This window comes from Mus musculus, chromosome 5 (assembly GCF_000001635.26).
Source record: "Mus musculus strain C57BL/6J chromosome 5, GRCm38.p6 C57BL/6J".
Taxonomy (NCBI): domain Eukaryota; kingdom Metazoa; phylum Chordata; class Mammalia; order Rodentia; family Muridae; genus Mus; species Mus musculus.
In genome coordinates, this window is record NC_000071.6 from 135,826,544 (window position 1) to 135,854,542 (window position 27,999).

General features: G+C 49.1%; 1 protein-coding gene across 7 annotated transcripts in view; it reads left to right on the forward strand.

The window, feature by feature from the left end:
• The window catches only part of Srrm3 (serine/arginine repetitive matrix 3), a 67,914-nt gene that overhangs the window by 19,684 nt on the left and 20,231 nt on the right, over window positions 1–27,999 (forward strand). For 5 of the 7 annotated variants that reach the window (XM_011240902.2, XM_006504475.4, XM_006504472.2 and 2 more), the window contains 6 exons: window positions 8,497–8,739; window positions 13,810–13,911; window positions 25,640–25,768; window positions 25,848–25,928; window positions 26,349–26,378; window positions 27,825–27,887. In XM_011240902.2, the coding sequence (XP_011239204.1) occupies window positions 8,507–8,739; window positions 13,810–13,911; window positions 25,640–25,768; window positions 25,848–25,928; window positions 26,349–26,378; window positions 27,825–27,887 (638 nt within the window). In that variant the 5' untranslated portion in view covers window positions 8,497–8,506. Of the gene's footprint in view, window positions 1–8,496; window positions 8,740–13,809; window positions 13,912–24,800; window positions 24,938–25,639; window positions 25,769–25,847; window positions 25,929–26,348; window positions 26,379–27,824; window positions 27,888–27,999 lie in introns of those variants that run through there. The other 2 variants (XM_006504473.4, XM_006504476.4) reach the window with 2 other exon arrangements.

A 27,999-nucleotide genomic window follows, 5' to 3' on the forward strand; every position in this document is an offset into this window, starting at 1 on the left:
AGCCGCTGTAACCCTCTCACCGCCGGAGACACCAGCTCCTCCAGGCTTCTAGCTCTGGCCGCTTACCATGGGGTCTCCACAACCTTCCCCAGCCCCCGCTGCCACCACTTTCTCTTCTTTCTCTTTTCCTTAAGTCAGGACTTCATGTAGCCCAAGATGACCCCAATCTCCCTATGTAGCTGAGGATGGAATTGAACCGTTGATCCTCCTGAGTGCTGAAATTACAGGTTTGTGACAGACAGCACAATCCATTTATGCAGTGCTGGGTTTTATGTGTGCTGACCTGCATCATCACCAGCAATGTGTGTGTGTGTGTGTGTGTGTGTGTGTGTGTGTGTGTGTGTGTGTGCGTGTGTGTGTGTGTGCATGTGTGTGTTTGCATGCTTGCTGATTTTGAGACAGAGGCAGACAAGGTCTCACTCTACTGTAGTCCAGACTATCCTGGAACTCACTCTATAGCATAGCACAGGCTGGACTTGAACTCACGATCTTACTGCCTCAGCCTCGCACATGCTGGGACTGTAGGTGCCCATCATGTGGCTGGAACAGAAATTGTACATACATCAGTGTCTTCACTCTTCATAACCTCTTCAAGAGGCAGGATTTCTATTAAGCCCCGTCTTACAGATGAAGAGGCAGGGTGCATGGAGTCTCTGTGCTCTGGAGTCTGAAGCAGAAAGATTGCACATCCAAGCTTAGACCAACCCCATAGATACCCAGGAAGAACACTGATGATCGCAAGACAACCTGGGCACGTGAGACTCTGTCTCAAAGTTTTTTTTTTTTTTTAAGATTTATTTATTTATTATATGTAAGTACACTGTAGCTGTCTTCAGACACTCCAGAAGAGGGAGTCAGATCTCGTTACAGATGGTTGTGAAAAGAGAGTTTCAGGGAACTGGAGAGATGGCTCAGTAGTTAAGAGCACTGACTGCTCTTCCAGAGGTCCTGAGTTCAATTCCCAGCAACCACATGGTGGCTCACAACCATCTGTAATGAGATCTGATGCCTTCTTCTGGTGTGTCTGAAGAGAGCAATGGTGTACTCATATACATAAAATAAATAAATACATCTGAGAGAGGGGGGGAGAGAGAGAGAGAGAGTTGGTTTCCGGCTATGCTTGGCTACATAGTGAGGCTCTGGAGACAGACAGACAGGGGTGGGTACAGAGAGACACAGAGAGACACAGAGACAGAAAGAGACGGAGAGAGAAAACAAAACTGAGTCACCTAGGGAATAATAATAATCTCACCTTCAGAGATTTGAATCTGTGATACATCGCAGGTCGATTGACATATAAAATATAGGACACCCAATTAGATCTGAACTTCAGAGAAACCTCGAATAATTTTTAGAAGCCTGTCCCAAATACGAACTTCATGAAATTCAAATATCACTTAACTAGGGAGCCCATGTTTTTATTTGCCAAGTCTGACAACATTTCACAGCTCTTAGCAGAAGCCTCAGCCAGGTGTGACCTGAATCCTCTTCGATCTCTCAAATGCTCGGAGACAGGGTGTCTAGCCACCTGTATCTTCCACTCTCCCTCCCTCCCAGGATCATATTTTCGTCGATGTAGCTAAAGATTGCTTGGACTTCTGGCAGCCTCTTCGTCATATTGACTTAAACCGGGTGTGTGGTCATTGAAAATCCCTCAATGCTCCCTAAATATATTCTTTCTAAACGCGGTCTAACCCAACCCAACTTTAGACTGTTAGTTTGGGGACCCAGATTCAACATGTGCCGTTTCTGTTTCTCAAAATCCCTTTTCTACCTTTCTACATTCATTCTTTTGTTTCCATCTGTTTAGACACTTGGGGCTGTGACTATATTCATAAGCTCCTCCAGACTGTGTCCTCTGTGAATCTGATCTTCAGGCCACTAGATCATCCACTCATTAAGCAAGCACGTGGTTCGGAAGGACAGAGCACTGTGGTCCTCCACTAGGTACCTACATCTAATTTGAGTACAGGTGAATCAAACAGTTATCGTAGATCAAAGGACAGGGTACAAATCCTTTATTTAAAAAAACGCTAGGGGCCAGAAGTGTTTCCAATTTCAATTATATTTTTCCAGATTTTAGAATTTTGTGTATGTGAGAATTGAACTCAGGGCCTTATGCAGACTATGTAGGCATCTACCACTGAGCTTTATCCCAACCTATCAATTTTTTTTGAGATTTATTTATTTTATGTATGTGAGTACACTGTAGCTGTTTTCAGACACACCAGAAGAGGGCATCAGATCTCATTACAGATGGTTATGAGCCACCACATAATTGCTGGGAATTGAACTCGGGACCTCTGGAAAAGCAGTCAGTGCTCTTAACTGCTGAATCCAAGACTTAGGAAGAGAGAGAGTCTGTGTGTGTGTGTGTGTGTGTGTACATGTGTATGGAAGCCACATGTGACCTTTGTGTTATTTCTTAGGCACTGTCCACTTTGGTTTGGGGGTTTGTTTCTTTGTTTTTGACTGATTGTTGTTTGTTATTGTTGCTGTTGTTGCTGCTGCTGTTGTGACCTGGAGCTTATCAAGTAGGCCAGTGAATTCCAGATATCCACCTGTTTCCACCTTCCCCAGGAAGTGAAGTACACACTAATACACCTATTTTATCTGACTTCAGGAAATCTAACTCAGTTGTGTCTACAAAGGAAGTACTCTATCACCAAGCTCAGTTAATAGAGTGCTTGCTTTTTTGAGGCAAACCATGTAGTCTTATATGCTTATGTAGTCTAAACTGGCCTCGAACTCACAACCTTTCTGTCTTAGCCACACACACACACACACACACACACACACACACACACACGTACCCACACTGGGATTACAGATAGGTACCACCATGCCCAGCTAATTATGTTTTATGTACACCTTATGCACACAGTCCATAGATTATTCTCCATTTTAAATTAATTTAATTTGTGCCCGTGCCCATGCACACAAGCCACTGAGTACCTGTGGAGGTCAGAGAATAAGTTGTGAGCCCTGGAGGCTCTCTCCTCCCACCGAGTGCGTTCCAAGGCTCAAAGTCAAGAGCATCTGCCTTGGCGGCCAGCACCTTTGCCCGCTGAGTCATCTGGCGAGTCGTGTAGGTGATTCTAAAGAGTATCTTTAGTGTCTCTGTGTTGATTCTGCAGTCTGTCACATGATCCTAGGTATGAAGGTCATGTTGACTACCCTCCCCCTCCCCCCCCCCAAAAAAAGATGCATGTTTTAGATTTTAGGATCGGGACTGTTGAAGTTCAAAGTCACCCTCGGTTACCCTTGATTTTAAGGGCGAGTCTGGGCTACAGGAGACTCTATGGGGCAAGAGGAGATGAATATGTCCATCAGTCAGGTGCCATGATGCTTGCCTGTAATCCCAGCACTTGGGAGACTGAGGCAGGCAGGACTGAGCGGTGGAAGTTAGCCAACCCTGATTACATATAGAATTTCAGATCCATTAGGACTACAGAGCAAGACTATTTCAAGCATCTCAAAAAGAGACGACATAAGATAGGTTCCAGGGGCTGAAGTCTCAAACGTTTCTATGGCTTTCAGGCCCCTACTGCATTGTGAGTATGGGATCTGCTCTGAGAAGCTAGGGCAGTGCTCCCTCAGTTACAAGCTAGGAATGCTAGCCAGACACAAACATACTGAATTACAGTGTCCCAATGCCATATCAGGTGTGTCAAAACTGCAGGGGGGTGATTCAAACTTCCAACCTAGATCAAGATTTCCACGTAACATTTGGGCTGGGCTCCAAAGGATAAATAGAAGCTCCTTGGGTGGAAAAGAAGAGAACAGAACCCAGTTGAACTACCTGAACAATGACCAAATAGGGGAGTTGGAGGCTGGGGGCTGATTTAGAACAGAATGTGGCAAGAGATGAAATTTCAAGATGGCAGTGTAGCTCAGTGGTAGAGTGTTTTCCCAAAATCTGCCTGTGAGTGTCTGGGGGCATGACTCTGTAGTAGAGCCTCTGCCTAAAATCCCCCAATGAGGGCTGGGGGTGTGGCTCAGTGATAGAGCACCTGTCTAGAAAACCCTAGGGAGGGGCCGGGGGTGTGGCTCAGTGGTAGAGCCCCTGCCTAGAATCCCCCAGTGAGGGGCTGGGGGCGTGGCTCAGTGGTAGAGCCCCTGCCTAGAATCTCCCAAGGAGGGCCCGGGGGTGTGGCTCAGTGGTAGAGCCCCTGCCTAGAATCCCCCAGGGAGGGGCCGGGGTGTGGCTCAGTGGTAGACAGCTTGCCAAGCATGTGAAGAACCCTGAATTCCATTCCCTGCACAAGGAAACTAAGAAGACAGAACAAGGAGAGTGTGCAGGCAGCAGGACTGGCTGTGCCACGTATTCCTACCCCACCCACCCTTTGTAATGGTCTTTGATTTGCTCCAGTCCTGTTCATTGAGCTCCATTTATGTAGGCACTTGACTGATAGCAAGATTCAGAAGCTCCAAGGCTGCCCTAGGCTTGTAAGTCCACAGTGACAACAGCAAGTGACAAGAGCTTAGAAAGGGTGGCACCAGCCTTCAGGATAAGGAAAGGCGTCTCTAAATTGATGGTGCCTGTGAGTGTTGACCAGGAGTCTGTAGCGAGAGCATCCTGGAAGCTAGCCGTGGTGGCTAAAACCTGAAACTGTAGCACCCAGGAGGCTGAGGGTAGGGGAAAATGAATTGGTGGCCAACCTGGGAGATGTGGTAGTTCAAGATCAGTGTGGACTATGGAGTAAGACTCCATCTCAAAAAACAAAGAGCATTATGGGAGTGTGAGCTGCAAGTTGCCGGGCCTGGAGTTAAGAGAGAGGGAAGATATATGTGGCTGGACCATGACGGCAAGGTTGTGCCACAGTGATATGCTACCATAACAGGTTATTTGGGTCTAACCCAAGACATGAGGTGGCCTATGTGGCCAGGGCGGATATCTCAGGTTATTCATGGAAGATGGGGGCTGAAGTCAGGGAGACCTGGCAAGATGGGGGATAGAGATGATGTCACCTGAGATGGGGGATGGAGATGATGTCACCTGAAGAGAATAAGTGGATGAATAGGAACCACAGTGAGGAGAGAGGTGAGGGATCAAAATTGTGTGTGTGTGTGTGTGAGTATATGTGTGTGTGTGTGTATGTATATATGTGTGGTGTATGTGAGGATGAGTGGGTGAGTGTGTGTGTGTGTGTAGATGTGATGTATGTGTGTGTGGTGTGTTTATGTGTGTGTATATATGTGTGAATGTGTGTTTGGGGTGTGTGTATATATATGTGTGTGTGTGTTGTGTGTGTGTATATATGTGTATATGTGTTGTTTCTATGTATGTGTGTTTGTGTGTGTATGTGTATATGTGTGTGTGACTCTGAGGAGGACTGAGTTTGAGGTTCGGGGCTGTTCCATGGGCAGAGGTGGGAAATTGTCTAGGTTAGGGAGGAAGAAGGATGACTTAGGGTAGGGTCTTCATTTCTTGTTGCTGTAATAAAATACACTGACAAGGGCCAGAAGTTGTGGCACATGGCCTTTAATCCCAGCACTCAGGCTGTCAGATCTCTGTCTATTTGAGGCCAGCCTGGTCTACATAGCCAGGTCCAGCTCGGAGCTTGATAGTGAGGACCTGTCCAAAAAAAAAAAAAAAAAAAAGCATTACTCTTAACTCAAGAGGTCAAGGGTTCATTTGGCTCACAAATCAATGTTACAATCTATCCTATTTGCTGCAGGGAAGGCATATGTTAGGGACTTGCAGTAACTAGTTATATCATATTCACAGCCAAGAGCAGAGAGCAATGAATTAAAGCATACATGCAGTGCTCAGCTCACACTGTCCACCCTTAAACAGTTTGGGATTCCCTTCCTAGGAAATGATGCCTCCCACAGTGGACAGGGCTTTCCCACTTCAATTAATGTAATCAAAATAACCCCCAACAGACATGCCTACGGGCCAGCTCAAACCAGACAGCCCTTTACTGAGGCTGCTTTCCCGGGTGGGGGGGGGGGATTTTAGATTATGTCAAATTGACAATGAAAACTAACCATTCCAAGTAACTCCCTTCTGTAAGTCCCCAGGAATTCACCCATCACAAGGAATGTGGATGGTGTTCCTAGCCACAGTTGGGAATCAGAGACTCAGAGATGGGCAGTAATATCCTCAGGGTCAAACAGCAAAGAGTAGAGGAGCCTGGTCTAGAACCCTATTGGTGAGATATCTGGCCGGGCCATTTTTTTAGAAAGTCAACTGGGCTGAGGTTATAGCTTAGATAGCTCAGTGCTTGCCTGGCATGTGCAAAGCCCTGGATTCCATCCCCAGAGAGGCGAGAGGAAAGAGTGTTACTGAGATGGCTCCAATCTATACATGCCCAACCCTTCCCTCTATCCTTTGCATCCCACACCCTGAGAATGAGACCTTCAGTTGCTTAGCAACTAGCAGAGCCTTGGAGAAAGGACCCGGAAATAGCTTAGGAGGCGGTTCCCTCTGTTAAGATAGAGGTCGAGTGTGTGTGTGTGTGTGTGTGTGTGTGTGTGTGTTCTACTTATTGCCTCCAAAAGATGCCTCTGCCCTACCCCTAGCACACAAGAGGACATGGCTTTCTGGAAAGCTAATTTTCCATGTCACCTTGGGCAGACCTTGGGAGCAGTATTTCCAGAACAAAGGAGAGGTGCTCCTATTGAAACTACCTCCTGCAATATTAGCTTTGGGAGAGTTAGCCAGATGCAGAAAAGACTGAAAGTACACCCAGAGTGGGAAGAGAATGAAACTGGAGAAATGCCCATTCCTGCAGGGTTGCCTTAGACGCAGACTGGAAATTAGAAGTATACTGACCAGAGTCAGAACAGGGCCCTGGGCTATGGCTGGTTCAAAGTGAGCCCGGTGGCTGGAGATGCAGCCAAGATGTTAAGCACTTACCTGGCAGGTCCTGGGTTCGAATACCAACACTGCAAGCAAACAAAACAGCTGAAGCTGGACTGGAGAGATGGTTCAGTGGTCAGGAGAACCTGTCTGTTGCTCTTGCAGAGGACCCAAGTTCGATTCCCAGATGATGGCTCACAACTCCCCACAAACCTAGTTCCAGAGGATCTGATATCCTCTTCTGACCAACTCGGGCACCAAGCACACATGTGGTGAACATACATACATGCAGGCAAAACTTTCACACCTAAAAGAAAATAAGTTCTTAATATCTTTTTATTTTAGTTGTTTTTGGTTTTGTTTTTCCAACACGGAGTTTCTCTTTGTGTAGCCCTGGCTGTCCTAGAACTCTCTGTAGATTAAGCTGGCCTCCAACTCAGAGATCTGCCTGTTTCTGCCTCCCAAGTGCTAGGACCAAAGTCATAAGTCACTGCATACCCAGCAGTATCTTAAAAAAAAAAATAAGGCTAAAGCTGTAACTCAGTGGTAGACTGCCTGTCATTTATGAAGTCCTGGGTTCTATCCCAGCACCAGAAAATCGGATTTTTAAAAATTTAAATTAATAGGCTCGATAGGCATGGTGGTGCATGCCTTTAATCCCAGCACTCAGGAGGGAGAGGTGGCAGATCTCTGAGTTGGAAGCCAGCCTGGTCCACAGAGAGAGTTGCAGGGCAGCCAGGGCTGCACAGAGAACCCCTGTCTTGATAAAAATAAAACAAAACAAACAAGCAATCAAAAAAAAAAAAGACAAAAACAAAAAAATCGTTTGTTGCTCATTTATTTATTGGGTTGTGTGTGCATGTGCCATAGTTCCAGTATGCAGAGGTCAGGGGACAATTTGCAAGAGTTGGTTCTCTACTTCTATCACACGTGTGTGTGTGTGTGTGTGTGTGTGTGTGTGTGTGTGTGGTGTGTGTGTGTGTGGTGTGTGTGTGTGGTATGTGTGGTGTGGTGTATGTGGTGTGTGTGTGTATGTGTGTATGGTATGTGTAGTGTGTGTGTGGTGTGTGGTGTGTGTGTGTGGTGTGGTGTGTTTGTGTGTGGGTGTTTGTGTTCTGAGCTTTGAACTCTAGCCAGGCTCGGTGGCAAATGCCTTTACAAAGCCTTTGGGCCATGTCACTAGCTTCATAGAAGATTTTCTCTTAGGCATTCGGGACTGGAGGGGCTGGAGCAGAGCGGGTAGAGTGCTTGCCTAGCATGCACAAAGCCTGGGGTTCCATCGCCAGTACTGCATAAACAGGGTCTGATGGTGCATGCTTGTAAGCTCCAACATTTAGGAGACTGAGGCAGGAGGATCAGAAGTTTAAGGTCACACTTGACTACGCAGTGAGTTGGAGGCCAGGCTGGGCTAGGAAACCTTGTCTAAGAGGGGAAAAAAAAAAGTGAAGGAAAAACAAAATACAAAGATCTGGCCTGCACCCACCCACTGTACAGATGGGGGAAGACTGGTGTGAATTACATTCACGTCCTTAAGTGATGGTACTCGCCCCTCCCTCTACAGCGTGAGAACAAGCGGATTAGAGCCGCGAGTGGGCCCTAAACCTTCAGGATTAAGTCACAGAGAAAGAGCTTAGCCAATGGCCGAGAGGTGAGTGACCACCCCACCTTGTGATTTATCTGTCCCGCAGGACCTGTGTCATGTCCTCCACCGTGAACAACGGGGCTACCGGCATGCCAGCTCCACCGGATGCTGCTAATGGCTTCCCGCAGCCCGGCGCCTCGTCCGGGTCTTGGCCGCGCGCGGAGGAGGAGCTGCGCGCCGCCGAGCCCGGCTTGGTGAAGCGCGCGCACCGGGAGATCCTGGACCACGAACGCAAGCGGCGCGTGGAGCTCAAGTGCATGGAGTTGCAGGAGATGATGGAGGAGCAGGGGTGAGTAGGGCGTGGCGGGAGGGGTGGGGCCAAAGGAGATGTGGGTGGGGCGAGATCAAACTGTTCAGCACTTGGCGCTGGAACTGTCAGAGGCGGGGCTAGGGCGTGGTGAGCATGGTGGGGCGTGGCTAAGGCAAGGAGTGGTAGGGCGGTGGTTACGCTTCGGGACTTGGTGCAGCGTGGCAGGGCAGAGACAGACCGGAGAGTGGTTGGATATAGTAGCGGGAATCAGAGCAGAATGGGGCGGGGCGAGACCAGAGAAGGAGTACTCGGTGAGGAGAAGTTAGAATAGGGGCGTGGTTGGGATGTGCTTTGTGCTTGGAGAAGTGGGCAAGGGCGGGGCCCGACAGGGGGTATGGTTGTTATGTGGTTGTAATGGGCACAGCCAGTCTAAGCAGCGGTCCAGCATGCACGGAGGCTGGGTGCAGAGGAAGGGGCGGGGCTAGGCATAGTGTCTGGCAGGAGTAAGGTAGGATAAAGCCAGAGCAAGAGTGTGGATGTAAGTATGGAGACATGGGGAGGAATGGCGGAGTAGGGGTGTAGCTAAACTCTCCAGAGGGGCGCCTAGACAGAGAATGGTCAAGCTTTACTTCCGGGAGGAGTGCGAGGCTATTTGTCTGAGAACTTGGCAGTGGTAGAGCTGTGCCCAGAGACTTTGTGTGGCAGAGCAACGTGGGGTGAGGACGGGGTGGGTGGAGCCAGGACTGCGATGGGCATGAGCTTGGGTTGCACTCTGGAGTTTGGTACACCAACGGGGGTTGGGGGAGCTGTTGGAGCGCGACTGTTCTGATTGAGAGAACCTGACCTGTACGTAATGGATATTGGTGCAACAGGGTGGGGGCGTGGTCGAGACCTGGACTGAGCAGGGAGATTGGCCTGGCATGGTGAGTGGATCTAGAAGAAAAATTGGAATGTGGCCAGGGCCTGATCCAGCCTGTGGCAGGTGCCGCTTCTGATGAGGCTGATTGAACGTTGAGCCTAGCCTGCAGTCCTGACCTTGGCTGAGTCAGAAAAAGGTTGGGCCGAGCGAGGGCAGGGTTGGAATAGGGTTGAAGTGTTCAGGGAGAGCTGGGTGCCTCGTTTGGAGCCTGGTGCTGAGTCTGAAGGGTCCTGGGAAGCAGCAGCCTAATCCAGCAAGGAAGCAGGGTCTGGACTCACAGAAGCCACAGGGATACATGCCCCATGCCCGGATGCACACACCCAGTGTTGAAAGCATAAAGATGAATAAACTTAAATGACAACTCAAGGCCTCAGTTTCCACAATCTATAAAATGGATAGAGATGCCGAGCTAGTCAGGGAAGAAAACGCAGGGGTTTTTCTAAGTAACCAGGCTTCCTGCAAAGTCTCCATGACCTTTAAACTGTGGTTTTCCCTTAATCTAGTCACTGAGATGGATGGTCCTGGGCTCAGAAGTCACTCATGTCCTCAGTCACACGTGTGCGTGCACGCACACACACACAGACACACACATGCACAAACACGCATGCATGCATGCATGCATGCATGCATACACATTAAATAAATAATAATTTACTAACCTGGAACTTTGCTATGTAGACCAGACTGGCCTCAAACTATGAGATTCCCCAGCTCTTCCTTTTGAGTGCTGGGATTAAAGGCAACTATGCCTGGCCAAAAATAAATGAATAAATTAAAATAAACTTTTAAAATTGTTTAGTGCTAAGTGAATTTAGTGAGACATCAACACTCCCAATGGACACAGGCCTGAATACGGGAGCCTGCCTAGGATCTATAGGCTCCAGAGAGAGCCCTTGACCCCTATCATAGGAGACACTTCAAGTTTCACTAAAACCCAGGCCTTGGGCTGGGGATGAGGTTTAGCATCATCTAGTGCGCCTAAAGCCCTGGATTCCGTTTCTCTACAATCTCAGTGTCACAGAGGGAGAAGCACACAGATTGGGAACTTGAGGTCATTCTTGACTACACGGCCAGTTTGAGGTCAACCCAGACTATGTGATAACCTGTCTCAAAAACAAAGACCCAGCGGATGATCCCAGCACACAGGAGGCAGAGGCAGGTGGATCTCTGTGAGTTCAAGGCCAGCCTGGTCTACAAAGTGAGTTCCAGGACTCCAGAGCTATCTAGTAAACTACCCTGTCTCACAAACAAAACAAAACAGAACAGAACAAAACAAAAAAACAGCACTTGCTGCTCAAGACATGAAAAGAGAGTTAAGAGCCCCCACTTCAGAGGACTTAGAAAAGCTCCAGCTACAAAGGGTCTAATGCCTTCTTCTGGCCTCCGTGAGCACCTGCACGTATACATTAAAACACACATACATGGGCTGGTGAGATGGCTCAGTGGGTAAGAGCACCCGACTGCTTTTCCAAAGGTCCAGAGTTCAAATCCCAGCAACCACATGGTGGCTCACAACCATCTGTAATGAGATCCGACTCCCTCTTCTGGAGTGTCTGAAGACAGCTACAGTGTACTTACATATAATAATAAATAAATCTTAAAAAAAAACATACATACATTTTAAAAATAAGAAACATAAACATTTTAATTTTTTTTTAAAGATTTATTTATTTTATGTATATGAGTATACCGTTGCTCTCTTCAGACACACCAGAAGAGGCATCAGATCCCATTACAGATGGTTGTGAGCCACCATGTGGTTGCTGGGAATTGAACTCAGGACCTCTGGAAGAGCAGTTGATGCTCTTAACTGCTGAGCCATCTCTCCAGCCCAACATTTTAATTTTTAAAGATTTATTTTTTTATGTATATGAGTTCTTTGTCTTCACACACACCCAGAAGAGGGCATCAGATCCTATGACAGATGGTTGTGAGACACCATGTGGTTGTCGGGACTTGAACTCAGGGCCTCTGGAAGAACAGCCAGGGCTCTTAACTGCTGAGCCATTTCTCCAGCTCTCTAAACATTTTTAAAGAAATTGGGGGTGGGGATGCCACAATATGGCAGACAGACTATCAGGTTCCGGGAACTGAACCCAGAGAGGACGAGAGAGAGAGAGAGAGAGAGAGAGAGAGAGAGAGAGAGAGAAAGAGGGGGGGGAGGGGAGGGGGAGGAGGAGATGGGGAGAGGGGGAGGGGGAGGGAGAGGAGGAGGGGGAGGGGAGGGAGAGGAGGAGGGGGAGGGGGAGGAGGAGGAGAGGGGGAGGGGGAGGGAGAGGCAGAGAAACTTCAGCTCTAAGTAACTTTGAAGTAGTACAGAGCCACAGACAAGCTAACATAATTACTAAAGAAAGGACCACTGCCAAGATCCAGAAGATGCAGGTTACTATGGAAACATAGTTGGTGACACCCTCCATGGTAGGGTGTCCTCCCTTCTGTCAATACACAATGTGTCAAGTCTTTGTGTTCACCCTTGGATCACTACAAGGTGATCCTAGAAGTTTATGGGTCAAAAGATGTACTCAAAGGCTGAGACTGTAGTTTGGAGGTAAACTGCCTGTCGAAAATCACCCAGTAAGAGGCTGGGTTCTTGGCTGAGTGGTAATTCACCTTTGCCTAACATGTACAAGACCCTATATTCTACCCCTTTATAAAAACCCCACATAAATAAAGGACATGTTTGTTTGGGTTTTTGCTTTAAAAACAACTTTTGAATGCTATAGGGTGGTGGTGCACACCTTTGATTTCAGCACATGGGAGGCAGAAGCAGGTGGATCTCTGAGTTCAAGGCTAGCCTGGTCTACAGAGCACATTCCAAGACATCCAGGGCTACAAAGAGAAACATTGTCTTGACAAACAAACAAACAAACAAAGTTTGAAAGCTAAATTAATCTTCTATAAAGTGTTCATTGGGGAAAAGATCAATAAGAAACAAGAGAGGGACAGGTATACCGTTTCCATGGACAGGCTGAGTGGTTGAAGGCTGTGCCTGCTGTAGGAATAGGTAGTGGGTCCTGAGCAGAAGGCAAAGCAAGAGAAGACCCCTCCCGCCTCCCCTACTCTCCCCCTCCCCCATTTCTTTTTTTTCCATTTTTTATTAGGTATTTAGCTCATTTTCATTTCCAATGCTATACCAAAAGTCCCCCATATCCACCCACCCCCACTCCCCTGCCCACCCACTCCCCTCCCCCATTTCTATTCTCTCACTTTATCTCCCATTCTAAAGAATGAAAACCCTGGAGGTCATGACCCAAGACCCACTCACTAACAGCCACAGACACATCAGGCATGAATTGTGAGTGCACAGTCGTGAGTGGCAGCCTTGAGTCCAGCACTGAGACCCTGGGCAGGAGTACTAAAAGGTAGAGACCTGCATTACAAATGAATTACAGGCTAGCCTGGGCTACGTAGCAAGACTCTGTTTAAAAAAGAAGGAGTTTGGAGAGATGGCTCAGTGGTTAAGAGCACCATCATCTGTTCTTCCGGATGACCCAGATTCGATTCTCAGCACTCACACTGTGGCTCAGTCATCACTCACTGTGGTTGTGGTTATCTGTGACTCCAGTTACAGGAGATCTCTTGCTTTGTTCTGGCTTCCTTGGGTACCAGGCACACATGTGGTCCACAGATAAACATACAGACAAAACGTGTATCCATCAAGTAAGAATTAAAACTTTTTACAGTTTGTACGATGAGCTTAATAATAAACAGAATTAAGAAGAGAAGGGGCGGGGGCTGGAGAGATGGCTCAGTGGTTACAAGCACTGACTGCTCTTGCAGAGGTCCTAAGTTCAATTCCCAGCAACCACATGGTAGCTCACAACTGTCCACAATGAGATCTGATGCCCTCTTCTGGTGTGTCTGAGGACAGTGACAGTGTAGTTATAAATTAAATAAAGAGAGAGAAGAAGGAGGGGAGGGAGGAAGAAAGGGAGGGGAAGGAAGGGAAAGGAGAGTACTGAATGAAAGCAGAAGGTGGGTGGAGAGGCTTGGGGAGGGGAGAAGAGGAGGGGGCAGAGAGGCGTGGGGGGAGCGGGAAGGGAGGGGGAAGGAGAGGGTTCATTGAGATAGAATAAAAACCTACGAAAAGTAGACGCCACTGGAGTGTGCGAGGGCTGGAGAGCAGGCGAAGTGCCCTGAGGAGAGACCTGAGGTGGCCGTGAAATCCTTATGCTCCCTCCTCCCCACAGGTACTCAGAGGAGGAGATCCGGCAGAAGGTCGGGACCTTCCGGCAGATGCTGATGGAGAAGGAAGGCGTACTGACCCGGGAGGACCGGCCTGGGGCCCACATGTGAGCATTTGCCTGAGTGACAGTAAGGGAGGGTGCATCTCACACTGCAACTGGATGGGGACGAAGGGGAGGGCTTGTCCCAATGCACCATTAGAAGATAGGCTAAGTAAAGGAGATTTCATGAACTCTGCCCCCTGGAAGCTCTGGCCTGGCCTGGAGTACAGGGTGTGCACAACTGAGGATCCCTGAGGGCCATTTGCTGCCCACCTGGTTCCTGTCTATGGGCTACAAGGCAGGGGACTTCAGAAATGTTCAGACTCCCAATATTGCAACCAAATGACAGTATGACCACAGGCAAGCTACAAGTTAGTCAGTGGGTCGGTTATTTTTACCTGTAAAATGAACTCCAGGATAAGCATGTGATGTGTCCTAGATTGTACAAAGCCAAATGTGAATGTGCTGGGGGTGTGGCTCAGTGGTAGAGCCCCTGCCTAGAATCCCCCAGGGAGAGGCTGGGGGCGTGGCTCAGTGGTAGAGCCCCTGCCTAGAATCCCCCAGTGAGGGGTTGGAGTGTGGCTCAGTGGTAGAGTCCCTGCCTAGAATCCCCCAGTGAGGGGCTGGGGTGTGGCTCAGTGGTAGAGCCCCTGCCTAGAATCCCCCAGGGAGGGGCTGGGGGCGTGGCTCAGTGGTAGAGCCCCACTGCTGGGGGCAGTGAGGGGGTGCTGGTGTTTGGTGGTAGAGTGTTTGCCTTGAACCCTCCAGCATGACTCTGGGGCTCAGCCTTAGAGTACTTACAGTCCTAAATGCAAGCCCCAGCACAGGAGAAAAAACTGTGTAGGAAATGGAGCGGGCTGAATTGGAGAAATGGCAAAGGGTAGCCCAGTGCTCTGCCTGACAATGTACTCAGCAAATCCTACAGGACACATTCAGAGGGTGTCCACCTCGCTGACGAACTCTTCCCCAGTCAGCACTGAGGCTGTGAGAGAAGCTGGAGTAAGACTCCTGGCCTTTCTCTCAGCCGTGGGCCCTGCTCAGCAGCAGACACCTTCCTGAATCTCCAGACTTCTGTCCACTTTTGTTTCACAAAAACCTAATCAATGATTTTAGCTTCAGAGACAGGAAGATTGTTATGCTACACAGTGAGTTCAAGACCAACCTGGGATATACAAAAAGACTCTGTCTCAATCAAAAGAAAACACTCTCCAAGGCTCTATGAGCAGCTGGTGGCTGCTAGGAAAGAAACATTTTTTTAAACATTTATTTACTTATTGTATGTGCACGTGTGTGACCGTGAGTTAGTGTACATGCATGCCAGGGTGTGCATGTGGAGGGCAGAAAATAACTTCTGGGAATTAATTTTCTCCTTCTACCGTGTGGTGGTTACAGATTGGACTGACGTCATCCGACTTGGCAGCAAGTGCCTTTACCCACTGATTCATCTTGGTGACCCATGGGGGAAAACCATTTTCTTTAGTGGATGAGCCATTGTTAAGTTATTCTGCAAATAACTCTCTCTTGGTCCTGTGTGAACCTTAATAAAACACATTGGGTCAAAAAAAGAAAAAAAAAAAAGACATCAGATTCTGGCGAGATGGCTCCTCAGTTAAGAGCCATAACTGCTCTGCAGACCAGAGGTCAGTTGCCAGCTTCCTTGTTGCACTGCCCACAACTGTCTGGAACTCCAACTACAGGAGATCCAAAGTCTTCTGGTCTCAGGATCCTGCACACGTGTGTCGTGCATTCATACACAAACACACAATCACATACATGCACGTAAATAAAAATGGCAAATGTTTTTAAATAGTTTCTAAGGCAGGGTGGTGGTGGTGCCTACCTTTAATTCCAGCACTTGGGAGGCAGAGGCAGGTGGATCTTTGTGAGTCTGAGATCAGCCTGGTTTGTGGAGCAAGTTCTAGGACAGCCAAGGTTGTTACACAGAGAAACCCTGACAAAAGAGAGAGAGAGGAAGAGAGAGAGAGAGAGAGAGAGAGAGAGAGAGAGAGAGAGGAAGAAAGAGAGAGAGAGAAGGAAAGAAAGAGAATGATAACAGTGATTTTGTGTGTGTGTGTGTGTGTGTGTGTGTGTGTGTGTGTGTGTGTGTGTGATGTATCCCAAGATGGCCTGGTTTGCTATGTAATTGAGGATAACCTTGAACTTCTTTTATTCCTTTTTAAAACAAAAGACAAAAAACCAGTTTGACCCATATCTTTAATCTCAGCACTCAGGAGGCAGATGCAGGCAAGACCAGTCTGGTCTACCTAGGGAGTTCCAGGATAACCAGAGCTACATAGTGAGACCCTATCGAGAGAGAGAGAGACAGACAGACAGACAGAGAGTCAGAGAGACAGAGACAGAGGCACAAAGACACACAGAGAGAGACAGAGACAGAGAGAACATGAACATGAGCAGATACCCACGGAAGCCAGAAGGGAGCATTAGATTCCCTGAAACTGGAATTGCAGCCATTTGCCATGAATGCTAGGAGCCAAACTCAGTCCTCTGCAAGAACAGCAAGTGCTCTTAACCACCAAGCCATCTTTCTAGCCTGACTTTGAACTTGTGATCCCCCTGCCTTCACCTTCAGAGTGTTGGGATTGCAAGTATACACTATCATGCTCAGTGTATGCCACGCTGGGAATAGAATACAGGGCCTCATACATGCTAGGCAAACGTATGTTTAATCCATGTGACATTCATTCCCAGCCTGAGAACGGGGTCGTTGCTGGTTATCCTTGTGATCTCTAATACAGTGTGGCTCTCCCAGTTTTTACACAAAGCTTCCGTTTCATCATAAGGGATTTGAACCAAAAGTCTCCAAGTTCATACAATGGCATTAAAGACTGGGTGTGCTGGCACATGCTTGTAATACCAGCACTTGGGAGACAAGAAGTAGGAGTTCAGCACTGTGAGTGGCATGTGGTTCTCAGGGGCTTGCTGGCTGCCAGGTTAGCTCCAGGTTCAGTAAGAGACTCTGACTCAAGAAAATAACAGTGATAGAGCAGGATGCTGTTGTCTCCTCCTACCTCTGCACCCATGCACTTGAGCACCAACACCCCCCTAGACATGTACACATACCCCACAGGCATATACAGCACACACACACACACACACACACACACACACACACACACACACAAACAGCAATACAGGTGTTAATAAAGGAACTACAACAACTATAACCAAGATGTGCGCAGCCTCCCAAAGGCCGGCAGCTATCCGTGGTGCTGAAATCAAGCTTGTTCTTGGGCCTGGCACATACATAGGGGTGAGGCAGGGCTTGTCACAGCCTGGCCACACACTTTCTATGGACCTGGCATCTGAGCCAGTTTTCACATCTTTGATGTATAGGGGAAAGAGACAGATGCTCCGTCCACGTGTCAAAAACTCTAAGTTTAAGGTGAGCACCCTGGCCTCTGGCTCCCTACTGCACCACAGTCCCAGCTGTGACTGGGCAGACCCTTGATTTCCCTAGCTCTTCACAACTTTACATTTAAAATGAAGGTAGGATACCCCCCTCCTAGGCTCATTAGACGAGTCCAATGATAGCTTCTAGGATAGCTTCTAGAATCCTCCATGAAGCGCTGGATGTAGAGTGTTTGCCAAGAATCCACCTCTCCACCCCAGGAAGACTCTGGGGATGTGGCTCGGCTGTAAATCCCTTGCATAGCATGCAGGAGGCCCTGGTTTCTATCCCTAGCATGAGAAAAACATAAATAAATGGTGAAGATTAGTCCCCAGCACACGGCAAATGCACATCACTGACAGGTGGCCACCGCCATCACCTACATGACTCCTGTGCCCAATTGTCTTCAAGAATTGACTCCAATCGGCAACTGCTCAAGTTCTGTTGACTTCTAACATGGTTTCTCTGCCACAATGAATTAAACCTCCGACACCTGCCGGGCGTGGTGGCGCACGCCTTTAATCCCAGCACTTAGGAGGCAGAGGCAGGCGGATTTCTGAGTTCGAGGCCAGCCTGGTCTACAAAGTGAGTTCCAGGACAGCCAGGGCTATACAGAGAAACCCTGTCTCAAAAAACAAAACAAAACAAAACAACAACAACAACCCTCCGATACCATTTACAAAACAGCCTAAGTCACCTGTGTCATGTACTTTGACCACAGGTCTGGGGGTCCCCTTCTGCCTGGCTGTCTCCGTGCTGCCTGCCAAGTCTAGGTTTCCCCCCAGACCCTATGAAGCCCTGAGTCCCTGCATTTATGCCTTGGTCTCCATCCTTGACATTCCACAAGTTGCAGACTAGTGTTTTGCGGGCATTTTAGGTAAGTTCTCTACCACGTAAATATACTCTTACCCCCAAATTTGGAAGCCCCTACAGTTAACAAGAGTAGGTGTCAGGAGAGTTGGCTCAGTGGTTGGGAGCACTTGTCATCTTCCAGAGGACCCAAGTTCAATTCCTGGCACCCACATGGTGGTTCATAGCCATCCCCAGTTCTAGTTCCAGGAGATCTGATGTCCTCTTCTGACTTTTGTAGGCTCCATGTAGGTGCTCATGTAAGCAGGCAGACAGGACACTTACACATAAAATAAATCTAATTTGAAAACTTTTTATAAACAATGAAGACAGACCCAGACTGAAGGGGCCCCACCCTGTGGGTCTTTGGGGTCATTATGAGTTCACGCTGGCTTCACAAAAGAGGTGGGATCACCCCTAGGGAGTGGTCCCTCTTTGCCTGTGTGTTTACTGACTGAGAAGAGTGATCGCTTCCTGGCATAATCTTCACTCCAGACTGCCATCAGAATATTGTCTTGCTGCCATATCTAGAAATGACCCTACAAAAGCCAGAAGCCAGGAGAAGGCTTTGGACAGAGACAGAATGTGTTTGGAGATGTTTTCCTTCGGATGGTGGATCCCTGGGGTGGGAACATGGTGTGTTCGTTACCTGTCTAGACCTGTGGTCAAAGTACGCGACACAGACAACGCAGGCTGTCTTGTTAATGGGATCAGAGGGTAAATTCACTGTAGCAGAGGAAGCATGTTGGAACTGATGGCACACATCACTGCGGCCAGAAACTGCCAGAGACACAGAAAGGGAGAAGCACAAGATATGTCCATCAAAGACATTCCCCACATGCCCCACTTCCTTCAACTGGCCCCACCCCCCAGAATTCCACCACCTCCTCATAGCCTACCTACCTACACACACACACACACACACACACACACACACACACACACACACATACACACACACACACGCTCTACCCTCTGTGTGTGTGTGTGTGTGTGTAAATGTGCATGTTCCGTACCATGCATGTGGAGGACAACTTGCAGGAATGAGCTTTCTCCTGCCACCATTTGGGCACCGTATGAACTCAGGTCATCAAGCTTGGCTTCTGAGCCACCTCAGCAGCCAGCTGCTCTGTTTCGAAAGTTTCCTGCTTATATAATCCACCAAAGTGTTTGGGAAAGCAGGCTGACAGAGGCAGTATTTACAAGCTACTTCCCAACACAGTGTGAACAAAGTCTAGTCATTCTCCCAACACGTCTAATTTTAGACGTGGCGTGGCCTCTCTGAACCTCCTCATTTCATCTGTAAGATAGGAACGTTAATGATGGTTCTTGTGTCAAAGGCTTGTTCTGAATATTCAATGATTAAATGGGATAAATACATGGAAAGCACTCAAAATACTGTCTGGCACCCGCACTAGCAATTATCATAATAGACATAGGATCAATGTTTGCCCCGGGCTGGGAGGCATGGGATAAAAGAATGCAGATGCAGTGCTTTCCTGTTCCTGCCACCATTCAAGGCCTGTGTAAGCGAGCGCCATGATGGCTGAGTGGACGGGCAGAAAGGGAGGACCCTTTACCCAGAATCCCACCATGATCGCCGCTGATTGGACCAATAGGCTCCTGGCTAAAGAAAAACAAAAGCAGTTAAGTGACCAGAGTGTTGGCACTTAGCCGGCGAGGTGACTTAGCAGGTGAGGTGACTTAGCTGGCGAGGTGACTTAGCAGGTGAGGTGACCTAGCCAGTGATGATCTGAATCTGATCCCTGGAACCTGCAGAGTGGATAGAGAGAATAAAATCTAAGGAGTCATCCTCGGACCACTACAGACACATTGTAGCACACATGCTTGCTCACACACTGCACACACTCACACACTACACACTCAATAAATAGATAGATGGAATTTTAAAATTACCCCCAAAAGTCTCTTTTTGATTAAAAAAAAAATGGTATAAGGAACATCCAGTGAGGGACAACCTTTCATGTGTGTGTGTGTGTGTGTGTGTGTGTGTGTGTGTGTGTGTGTGTATGTGTGTATGCCTCTGTGTGTACATACATGTGGGGGCCAGAGATCAACATTGAATATCTTCCTCAATTTCCATCTACCTTATTTTCTGAGACAGGCTCTCACTGGCTTGGGAGCTCACCATTAAGCTGATCTGGCCAGCCAGCACATTCCAGAAACCCTCCTGTCTCTCTTTCCTCAATGCCAGGATCACATGGGCACATCGCTACACCCAGCTTTTTACTGGGGTGCTGGGATGAAATTCAGGTCCTCTTGCTTGCACGGGACGCACTTTATTAACTAAGCCATCTCCCTGTTCCCCCTCCATTTATAGTTCCATGTAGCCTAGACTGGCCTCCAACTTGCTGACCTTCACCTCCTGATCCTCCTGCCTCCACCTCCCAAATGCCAGGATCCCGGGTGAGCGCCACTGCATCTGGTCTCGAGATACCTTTTCATTTCATAGCCAACTGCCTGTGCTTGAGCCGGTCACCTCTATGGTGGGATGGCACTCCATCCTCCCATCCCCATAGACATATTCCATCGGTGTAATGAGCCATTAACTAGTTAACAAACTTGGGTTTAAGAACAAACAATGTTAAGGAAGCCTGGCCATGCAGCATGTGAAGGCATAGCCACACAAGTAGTAAAAGTTAGAATGTGCTGGTGATAAGTAGGTGTGGGGCGATGGCTCAGTGGGAAAATGCTTGCTTAGAAGGAGAGGCGCTGCATTTGGATTCTCTGCCCTCACATGAAAGCCATGTGCATAGTGTGCATCTGCAAGCTGAGCCCCTGTGGACGCTGTGGCCTTGCTGGCTAGCTAGTCTTGTTGCAACAGTGAGAGAGACCCTGTCTCCAAAACCTAAGGTGGAGGTGGGGAGTGGGGCAGGGGAGGCTGGAGAGATGGCTCTGAGCACAAGTTACTGTTGCAGAGAACCAGGGTCTACTCCAGTACCCATATGGTGGCTCACAACCACTTTTAACTTCCAATTCCAAGGAATCCAGCGCCCTCTTCTGGCCTGTACAGGCACTGCATGCACATGGCGCACATACACTTATACAATCATACCTATAAAATCGATTTCTTCAAATAAAGCTGAGAGTTACCGAGGAAGGTACCCTGAAGATGGAGCCATCAGAGAAGGGATATGCAGGGACAGGGAAGAAGCAGGGAGCAAGGCATGCATAAAGGATACCAGTGGCCAACCTAACCCAGCAGTTACAAAGCCTGGAGAGGTCCTCTGTTAGGTAATGCTCAAAGGGAGTAATTTGATTTTGTATCTAAGCTTCATCATGCTCCAGTCTGAATCAACTGAGGCTCCCTCCTTCCACCAGCTCACCCACACAACTTAGATGTGATGTCCCTACATTTTACAGTCTCACTAAAGACTGTATTTTACACGTCAGGCATTTGTGTGGCTGAGGAGCTGTGTGGGATGTGATGGACCTAGAACTTCAGGGGGCTGGACATTCCAGCGGAGGGAGACAAGGACAGATGGGAGGAAGCCAGCAGCTTCAGGATGAGGAAGAGCAGGGAGATTTGAGTTAAAGGAGGGGGATGCTTGGTTCTGTGCAGGCAATAGGATCACATTAGTCTCTCCAGCGTTCCCCCCAAAAGCTTCCCAGATATCCATCCATGTGTTGGCCTCAAGGCTGTCAGGGTTTTTGCAAGTTGGATCATAACTGTTTGTTTTTTAATGTGCTAGGGATTCATTTCAAAGCCTCACACTAAAGAAGGGTTTTTAATCACTGAACCATGTCCACCGCACGTGGCTTTTTTTCTTTTGAAAAAATAAAGTCAGTCTTCCAATTATAAGGGAGTGGATATCTTGATGGAGATATGCCGACTTAAAAGCTGCCTGTGCAGTGCTACAGATCAAGGCCCAGGCCTCACATGTGCTGAGAAAGCCCCTGACGCTGACCCACAGACCTGACACTGACCCATAGACCTGACACTGACCCATAGACCTGACACTGACTCACAGACCTGGTCCTAGAGCTTTAGACTTTTTTTTAAAGAGTTATTTATTTTATGTACATAAGAACATGGTCCTTATGTATATAAAATGTGCATAAAATCTTCTTCAGACACACCAGAAGAGGGCGTCAGATCCCATTGCAGATGGTTGTGAGCCACCGTGTGTTTGCTGGGAACTGAACTCAGGACCTCTGGAAGAGCAGTCCGATGAACCTTCTCTCCAGCCCGGCTTTTGTCTTTTAAACGCAGAATTTAGTTAATAATCACTTGAAAGTAGTGAGTTCACAGATGATTGTAGTTTATTTCTGTGCATGGCTATGCATGTGGATATGCATGTGGATATGTGGATATGTGGAAGTACCTGCCAAGGTCAGAAGAGGGCAACATGTTGTGCCCCCACCCCCACCCCCCCCCTCCCCCGTCCCGAGTTGGAGTTAGAGGTAGTTAAGAGCCCCTTCACACGGTGCTGGAAACTGAATTGAACTCTGGTCCTTTGGGAAAGCAGAAAACTCTGTTAATCACTGAGCCATCTCTCCAGCCCTACCTGGGGTTTTGATTTTTATCTTGTGTATGTGTGCATGGTATATGTGAGTACATTCATATGTACAAGTATATGCACTCACTCATGTATCTATACATGTGTGTGCAGGTGGGAGTCAGAAGACAATGGCTCTCTCTCTCTCTCTCTCTCTCTCTCTCTCTCTCTCTCTCTCTCCTTTAGTTTTTCAAATTAGGGTTTCTCTGTGTAGCCTTGGTTGTCCTGGAACTCACTCTGTAGATCAGGCTGGCCTCGAACTCACAATGATCCACCTGCCTCTGCATTCCAAGTGCTAGGATTATGCCACCATATGCCACCACCACTGGGTTCTACCTGATTTTTTGGGGACAGAGTTTCTCTGTACCTGGTAGTAACCACTTGGAACTGATGGAGGCCCAGGGCTCTTCCTAACTCCAGCTCCTGCCACTGGGATCACAGGTGTGTGCTAGCACGTCTGGCTTTTATGTGAGAGCTGGAGATCCGAACTCCACTCCCATGGTTGGGCATTAAGCGATCTGCCACACCACCTGCTGAGCCCCAGCCCTTGTGTTTATTACTTTTTATGTATTTATTTTGAGAGAGACAAAGAAAGGAGATTAGAGGATGCACACATCACAGTGTATGTGTGGAGGTCAAAGGGCAATCTGCAGGAGTCAGCTCTCTCCTTCTGCCATGTGGGTTCTGGGGATTGAACTCAGATCGTTAGACTTAGAAGCAAATGCCTTTACCCACTGAGCCATTTTGTCAGCCTTTTCCTATTCATTTACTTATTTATTGAGACAGGGTTTCTATAAAAAGGCTCACCCTGAACTTACTATGTAGCACAGCTGACTTCAAACCTGTGATCCTCCTGCCTCCTTCCTGAGTGCCAGGATTATAAGTGTGTGCCACCATGCCTGCTGTAAAGCCTTCCTTCCCTTAGCCATGTCACCACAGCTGGTCTCCCTTCCATCTTTTATGTGCTGTTCCCAGATCAGTTCCAGGAAGAGGCATCTGTGATGTGTAAGCCAGCAGATGCCCCCCACCAAGTAATCGGTACTGGGTTCCGCTTGTCACTGGACCGGCCTCTATGTTGGGAGTTTCAGAGGGAGAATCTTACTTAATCCTCTGCTCAAAGCCAGGGAATTCTCTTTTCTTGTATAGATAAGGTCCCTGAGGGCTAGCCAGCACACTCATTTCTGCATTCAAATCCATCTTGAGAATCCAAAGCTGGTACTGGTGCTGGCCTCCCTCCTCTGTACAGGAAAGGATGAACTGTGTGTGGGCAGCCCCCAAGGGTGTGTGTGTGTGTGTGTGTGTGTGTGTGAATGGGGGGCGGGGGGGTTGCTATTCTTCTGAAGCCAGGGAACTGTCCTCACCAGAATGGAAGATGAGGGAGTTAGAGATGAGGAGGAAGAGACTGTCACCTTGGAGCCCTTTACTATGGAAGACCATTTGTAGGCTTGTTTGATTTAAAAAAAAGATTGAAATGTAGGCTACCAAAAGATGGCACAGAGAGTAAAGGAGCTTGCCTCTAAGCCGAATGATCAGAGTTTGAGTCCGCATGGTGGAAGGAGAGAAATGATGGTTGCAAGCTGTGTCTTGACCTCCACATTCAAGGTGGCATGTGTGAGCCCCATTCCCAGACATATGTAAGTAAATAAATATTTTTTTAAAAAAATAATGTTTTTTAAAATACAGTTATCTTTTAAAGAATTCTTATGTTGAAGAAGAGGCTCAGCCAGGGACCTAATCAGGTCCCAGGTCACACGGTGGCTTAGGGACAGAGCCATCATGATAAAGACTCCTGTGAGTCCCTGAGAGGAGTGGAATGCCCAGATAGCACATTGCAAACCAGGCATCTGCAGCAGAGGATGCCTGCGGGTGGGGAGGCCGGCCGGCAGACGGCTGGCTCCTGCTGGGTGGAGTGGAGTTCTGAGATTCGGAGACGGAGACGGGTGGGGAGTGGTAGAGAGCTGGGGATGGCAGAGAGCTGAGCCGTGAGTGCACACACCCTCCAGCGCTGGCCGTGATTGATGAAGACAGCCGGCAGCTGGAGCTTGGAAGTGCAGAAGGCCTCTGGAGGCTGCGGAGGGGAGGGAGGGTGAGGAGAGGCTATGAATATTTCAGAGGCTGAGGCCAGGGCTGAAGGAAAAGAGGAGGGAGGGGAGGCACAAAGGCTGGCGGGAGGTGGGGGGGTGCCCAGGGATCTGGAAAGGCAGATGTCGGCGGTGGGGGAGGGGTCCTTTGAAAGAATAGGAAAAGGGAGGCCAGAAGGGACACCAGGATAAGACGACAGGCTAACAGTCGCTGAGAGAAGACTTGTCCAAGGGTAAGGAAGAGCTTAATCCTTAGGATGGACCTAATTGTTTTATTGATGTTTGAGGCAGATTCTCAGGTAACCCAGCTGGCCTCAACCTCCCTAAGTATCAAAGGGTGGCCCTGAACTCCTGAGGTGTACCCTACCACACCCAGCTTAGGTGTTGCAGATAGGCTAGGTGAGCCCTTTGCCGACTCTGCATTCGTGTGTGTGTGTGTGTGTGTGTGTGTGTGTGTGTGTGCGCGCGCGCGCGCGCGCGCGCGCTACTGGGAGTGGAACCCAGGGTTTTCCTATTGGTGGGTGCTATACAGCTGAGCTGGGGACCCCAAGTCCTTCCCTGGGTAATTCTACACAAGTGCTCTACATCGAACCTACATCCCCAGACCTCCATCCATCCATCCATCCATTCATTCTTATTTAGGTTGATCAGACAGACCTTGAACTTGAAAACCTCCTGCCTCAGCATTCCCAGTAGTTGAGCTAACAGACCTGCTCCACCTGACTTGGCATTTCTCTTTTGCAAACCACTGTCCCTGAGTTTGGGTTACTCAGATCTTCATCAGATCCCCCAGGCCTGGGGACGGCAAGCCCCCTGGTCTACAAGCATAGTCCCCTCTTCCCAGCCACAAATAGCCCAGAGGGCATCAGGCCAGGCTGCAGCAGCGAGAAGGCCACTCTTAGAGGCGGACGGGCAGTGTCTCTGTCTCTCCTTAGCGTGGCAGAGACCCCGCGACGAATGGAGGGCTTGGAGCCGGGCCTGGAGTACCCACCCTTCGATGAGGACGACGGCCCGGTGGATTGCGACTGCCCGGTCTCCTGCTACCGCGGGCACCGGGGGTACAGGTGAGCGGCCGCCGCGGCGGAGGGGAGGGCAATACGGGGCCGCCCCCCTCACCTCCCGCTGCCGCCCCTTCTCGCTCAGGACCAAGCACTGGTCCAGCAGCTCTGCATCGCCCCCTCCCAAGAAGAAGAAGAAAAAGAAAGGCAGTCATCGGAGGAGCCGGTGAGAGTGGCGCATGGCCCTAGAGCGAGGTGGGGAGGGCCTTGAGGTTCCCATCTTGGACCCACACGGGACACGGGACACGGATGCTACACTTGGAATCTGCAAACTTAAACCTGCCCCTCTCCCTTTCTTGAATGCTTACACTGCAGCTTAGCCCCTCCCCTTGGCCCCGCCCATTCCCTAGGCTCCGCCCCACTTTAAGTCCCATCCCCACTGGGTTGTACCATCCTCCCAGGACTCACTTAAACACCATCCCAACCAAGTGTGTGTGTCCCTGGGAAGGGGGTCATTACTGGACCTCAACTACAACTCCCCCATCTCTATGTCCCCTCTGCCCCCATCGCATCCTGAGGTACAAACTGGGGCCACTAGCTAACTGGAAACATCTGTCTGTCCTTTCTCTCTGGCATCCACCCTCAGCAAAAAGAGGAGACTAGAGTCAGAATGCAGGTCAGTGATGAAGGGGACAGGAAGGGGGTGGGGGGAGCGACACCTGTGGGTGGGAAGAACCCAAGGCCACCTTCCAGAGACAGGAGGTCTGACCCTTCATGGCTGGACACTGGACTCTCACACCCAGCCCAGACAGAGATCCCAGGACTGGGGATAGCTCAGAGCCAGGGAGTTTGCCTAGTGCAAGGCACTGGGTTTTAATTTCAGCATTGTAAGAAAACCAGACTCCCTCCCCCAACAAAAGTGTTTCCCCTTCCCCTCATGACAGGGTGCACACTCTTGTGATCCCACCACTCAGGAGGCCAAGGTAGGAAGAGCATGAGCGCAAGGCTAGCCTGGGCTACACAGCAAGACCGATCTCCAAAACAAACAAAAATAACTAAGCAAACAACACAAAGGTTCTGAGGAGATAGCTCAGACAGGAGAGTGTCTGCATTGAAAGCATGAACATCCGAGTGGGACTCCTAGAATCACACACACACACACACACACACACACACACACACACACACCAGGCACATCACACACACACACCAGGGACACACACATCTCACACACACACACCAGGCACATCACACACACACACACCAGACACACACACACCAGGGACACACACACACACCAGACACTCACACCAGGCACACACACATACACATCATCATCATCACACACACCAGGCACACACAGACCAGACACACACACACCAGACACTCACACCAGGCACACACACACACATCATCATCATCATCACACACACCAGGCACACACACACCAGACACACACACACACTAGACACACACATACCAGACTCACACACACACACACAACACACACATATACATCACACATACCAGACTCACACACACATCAACACATACACAATACACAACACACACACACACACACAGAGGTTTCTAATCCCAGCACTGAGGAGGCAGAGATAGATGGATTCCCAGGGCTCAGGAGCCGGCGAGCCAAGCTAAGTTGGCAAGTCCCAGAGCCAGTGAAAGACCATGACTCAGAAAACACAAGGCTGGCGAGAAGACTCAGCAACCATCAGTCCCGTGGCCTCCACAGTGGCAGAAGAGAACTTTGCAAAGGCTGTTTTGTTTTCTCTGCTCTTCGTGTATGTCCCCTGCCACGTGCACATAAACACACACAATACATAAATATATTGGGGGGGGGCTCATAAGTGATGTCCGAGGCTGACCTCTGGGCTCTACATGTATCTGTGTGCACACACACACGAAGGCAAAAGAGGCAGGCAGTAGCAGCAACTTTAGGGGTCTTGCCAGTCTGACCCATAAGCTCCAGGTCATTCTATCCAAGGGGCTCTGGGATTCACAGCTTGGGGCCCCTTCCCAGCTTCCAGACCGGGAACCCCATCAGCCACACACATCCTCTCCCCTCCACCCCAAGCTCACTGGTGCCCACCCGTCTCCACAGCTGTGGGAGTGCTTCCCCCCTGCGCAAGAAGAAGAAGAATGTGAAGAAACACCGTCGAGATCGGTACTTTGCCCCCAATCCCCACCCCCAGCTGCCCACCTCGTTCCCTGGGCTCAGGACCTGGGCTGGCCATTCCCTGGGCTGGGGTCCTCAGCAGCCATTCCTATAGACTCAG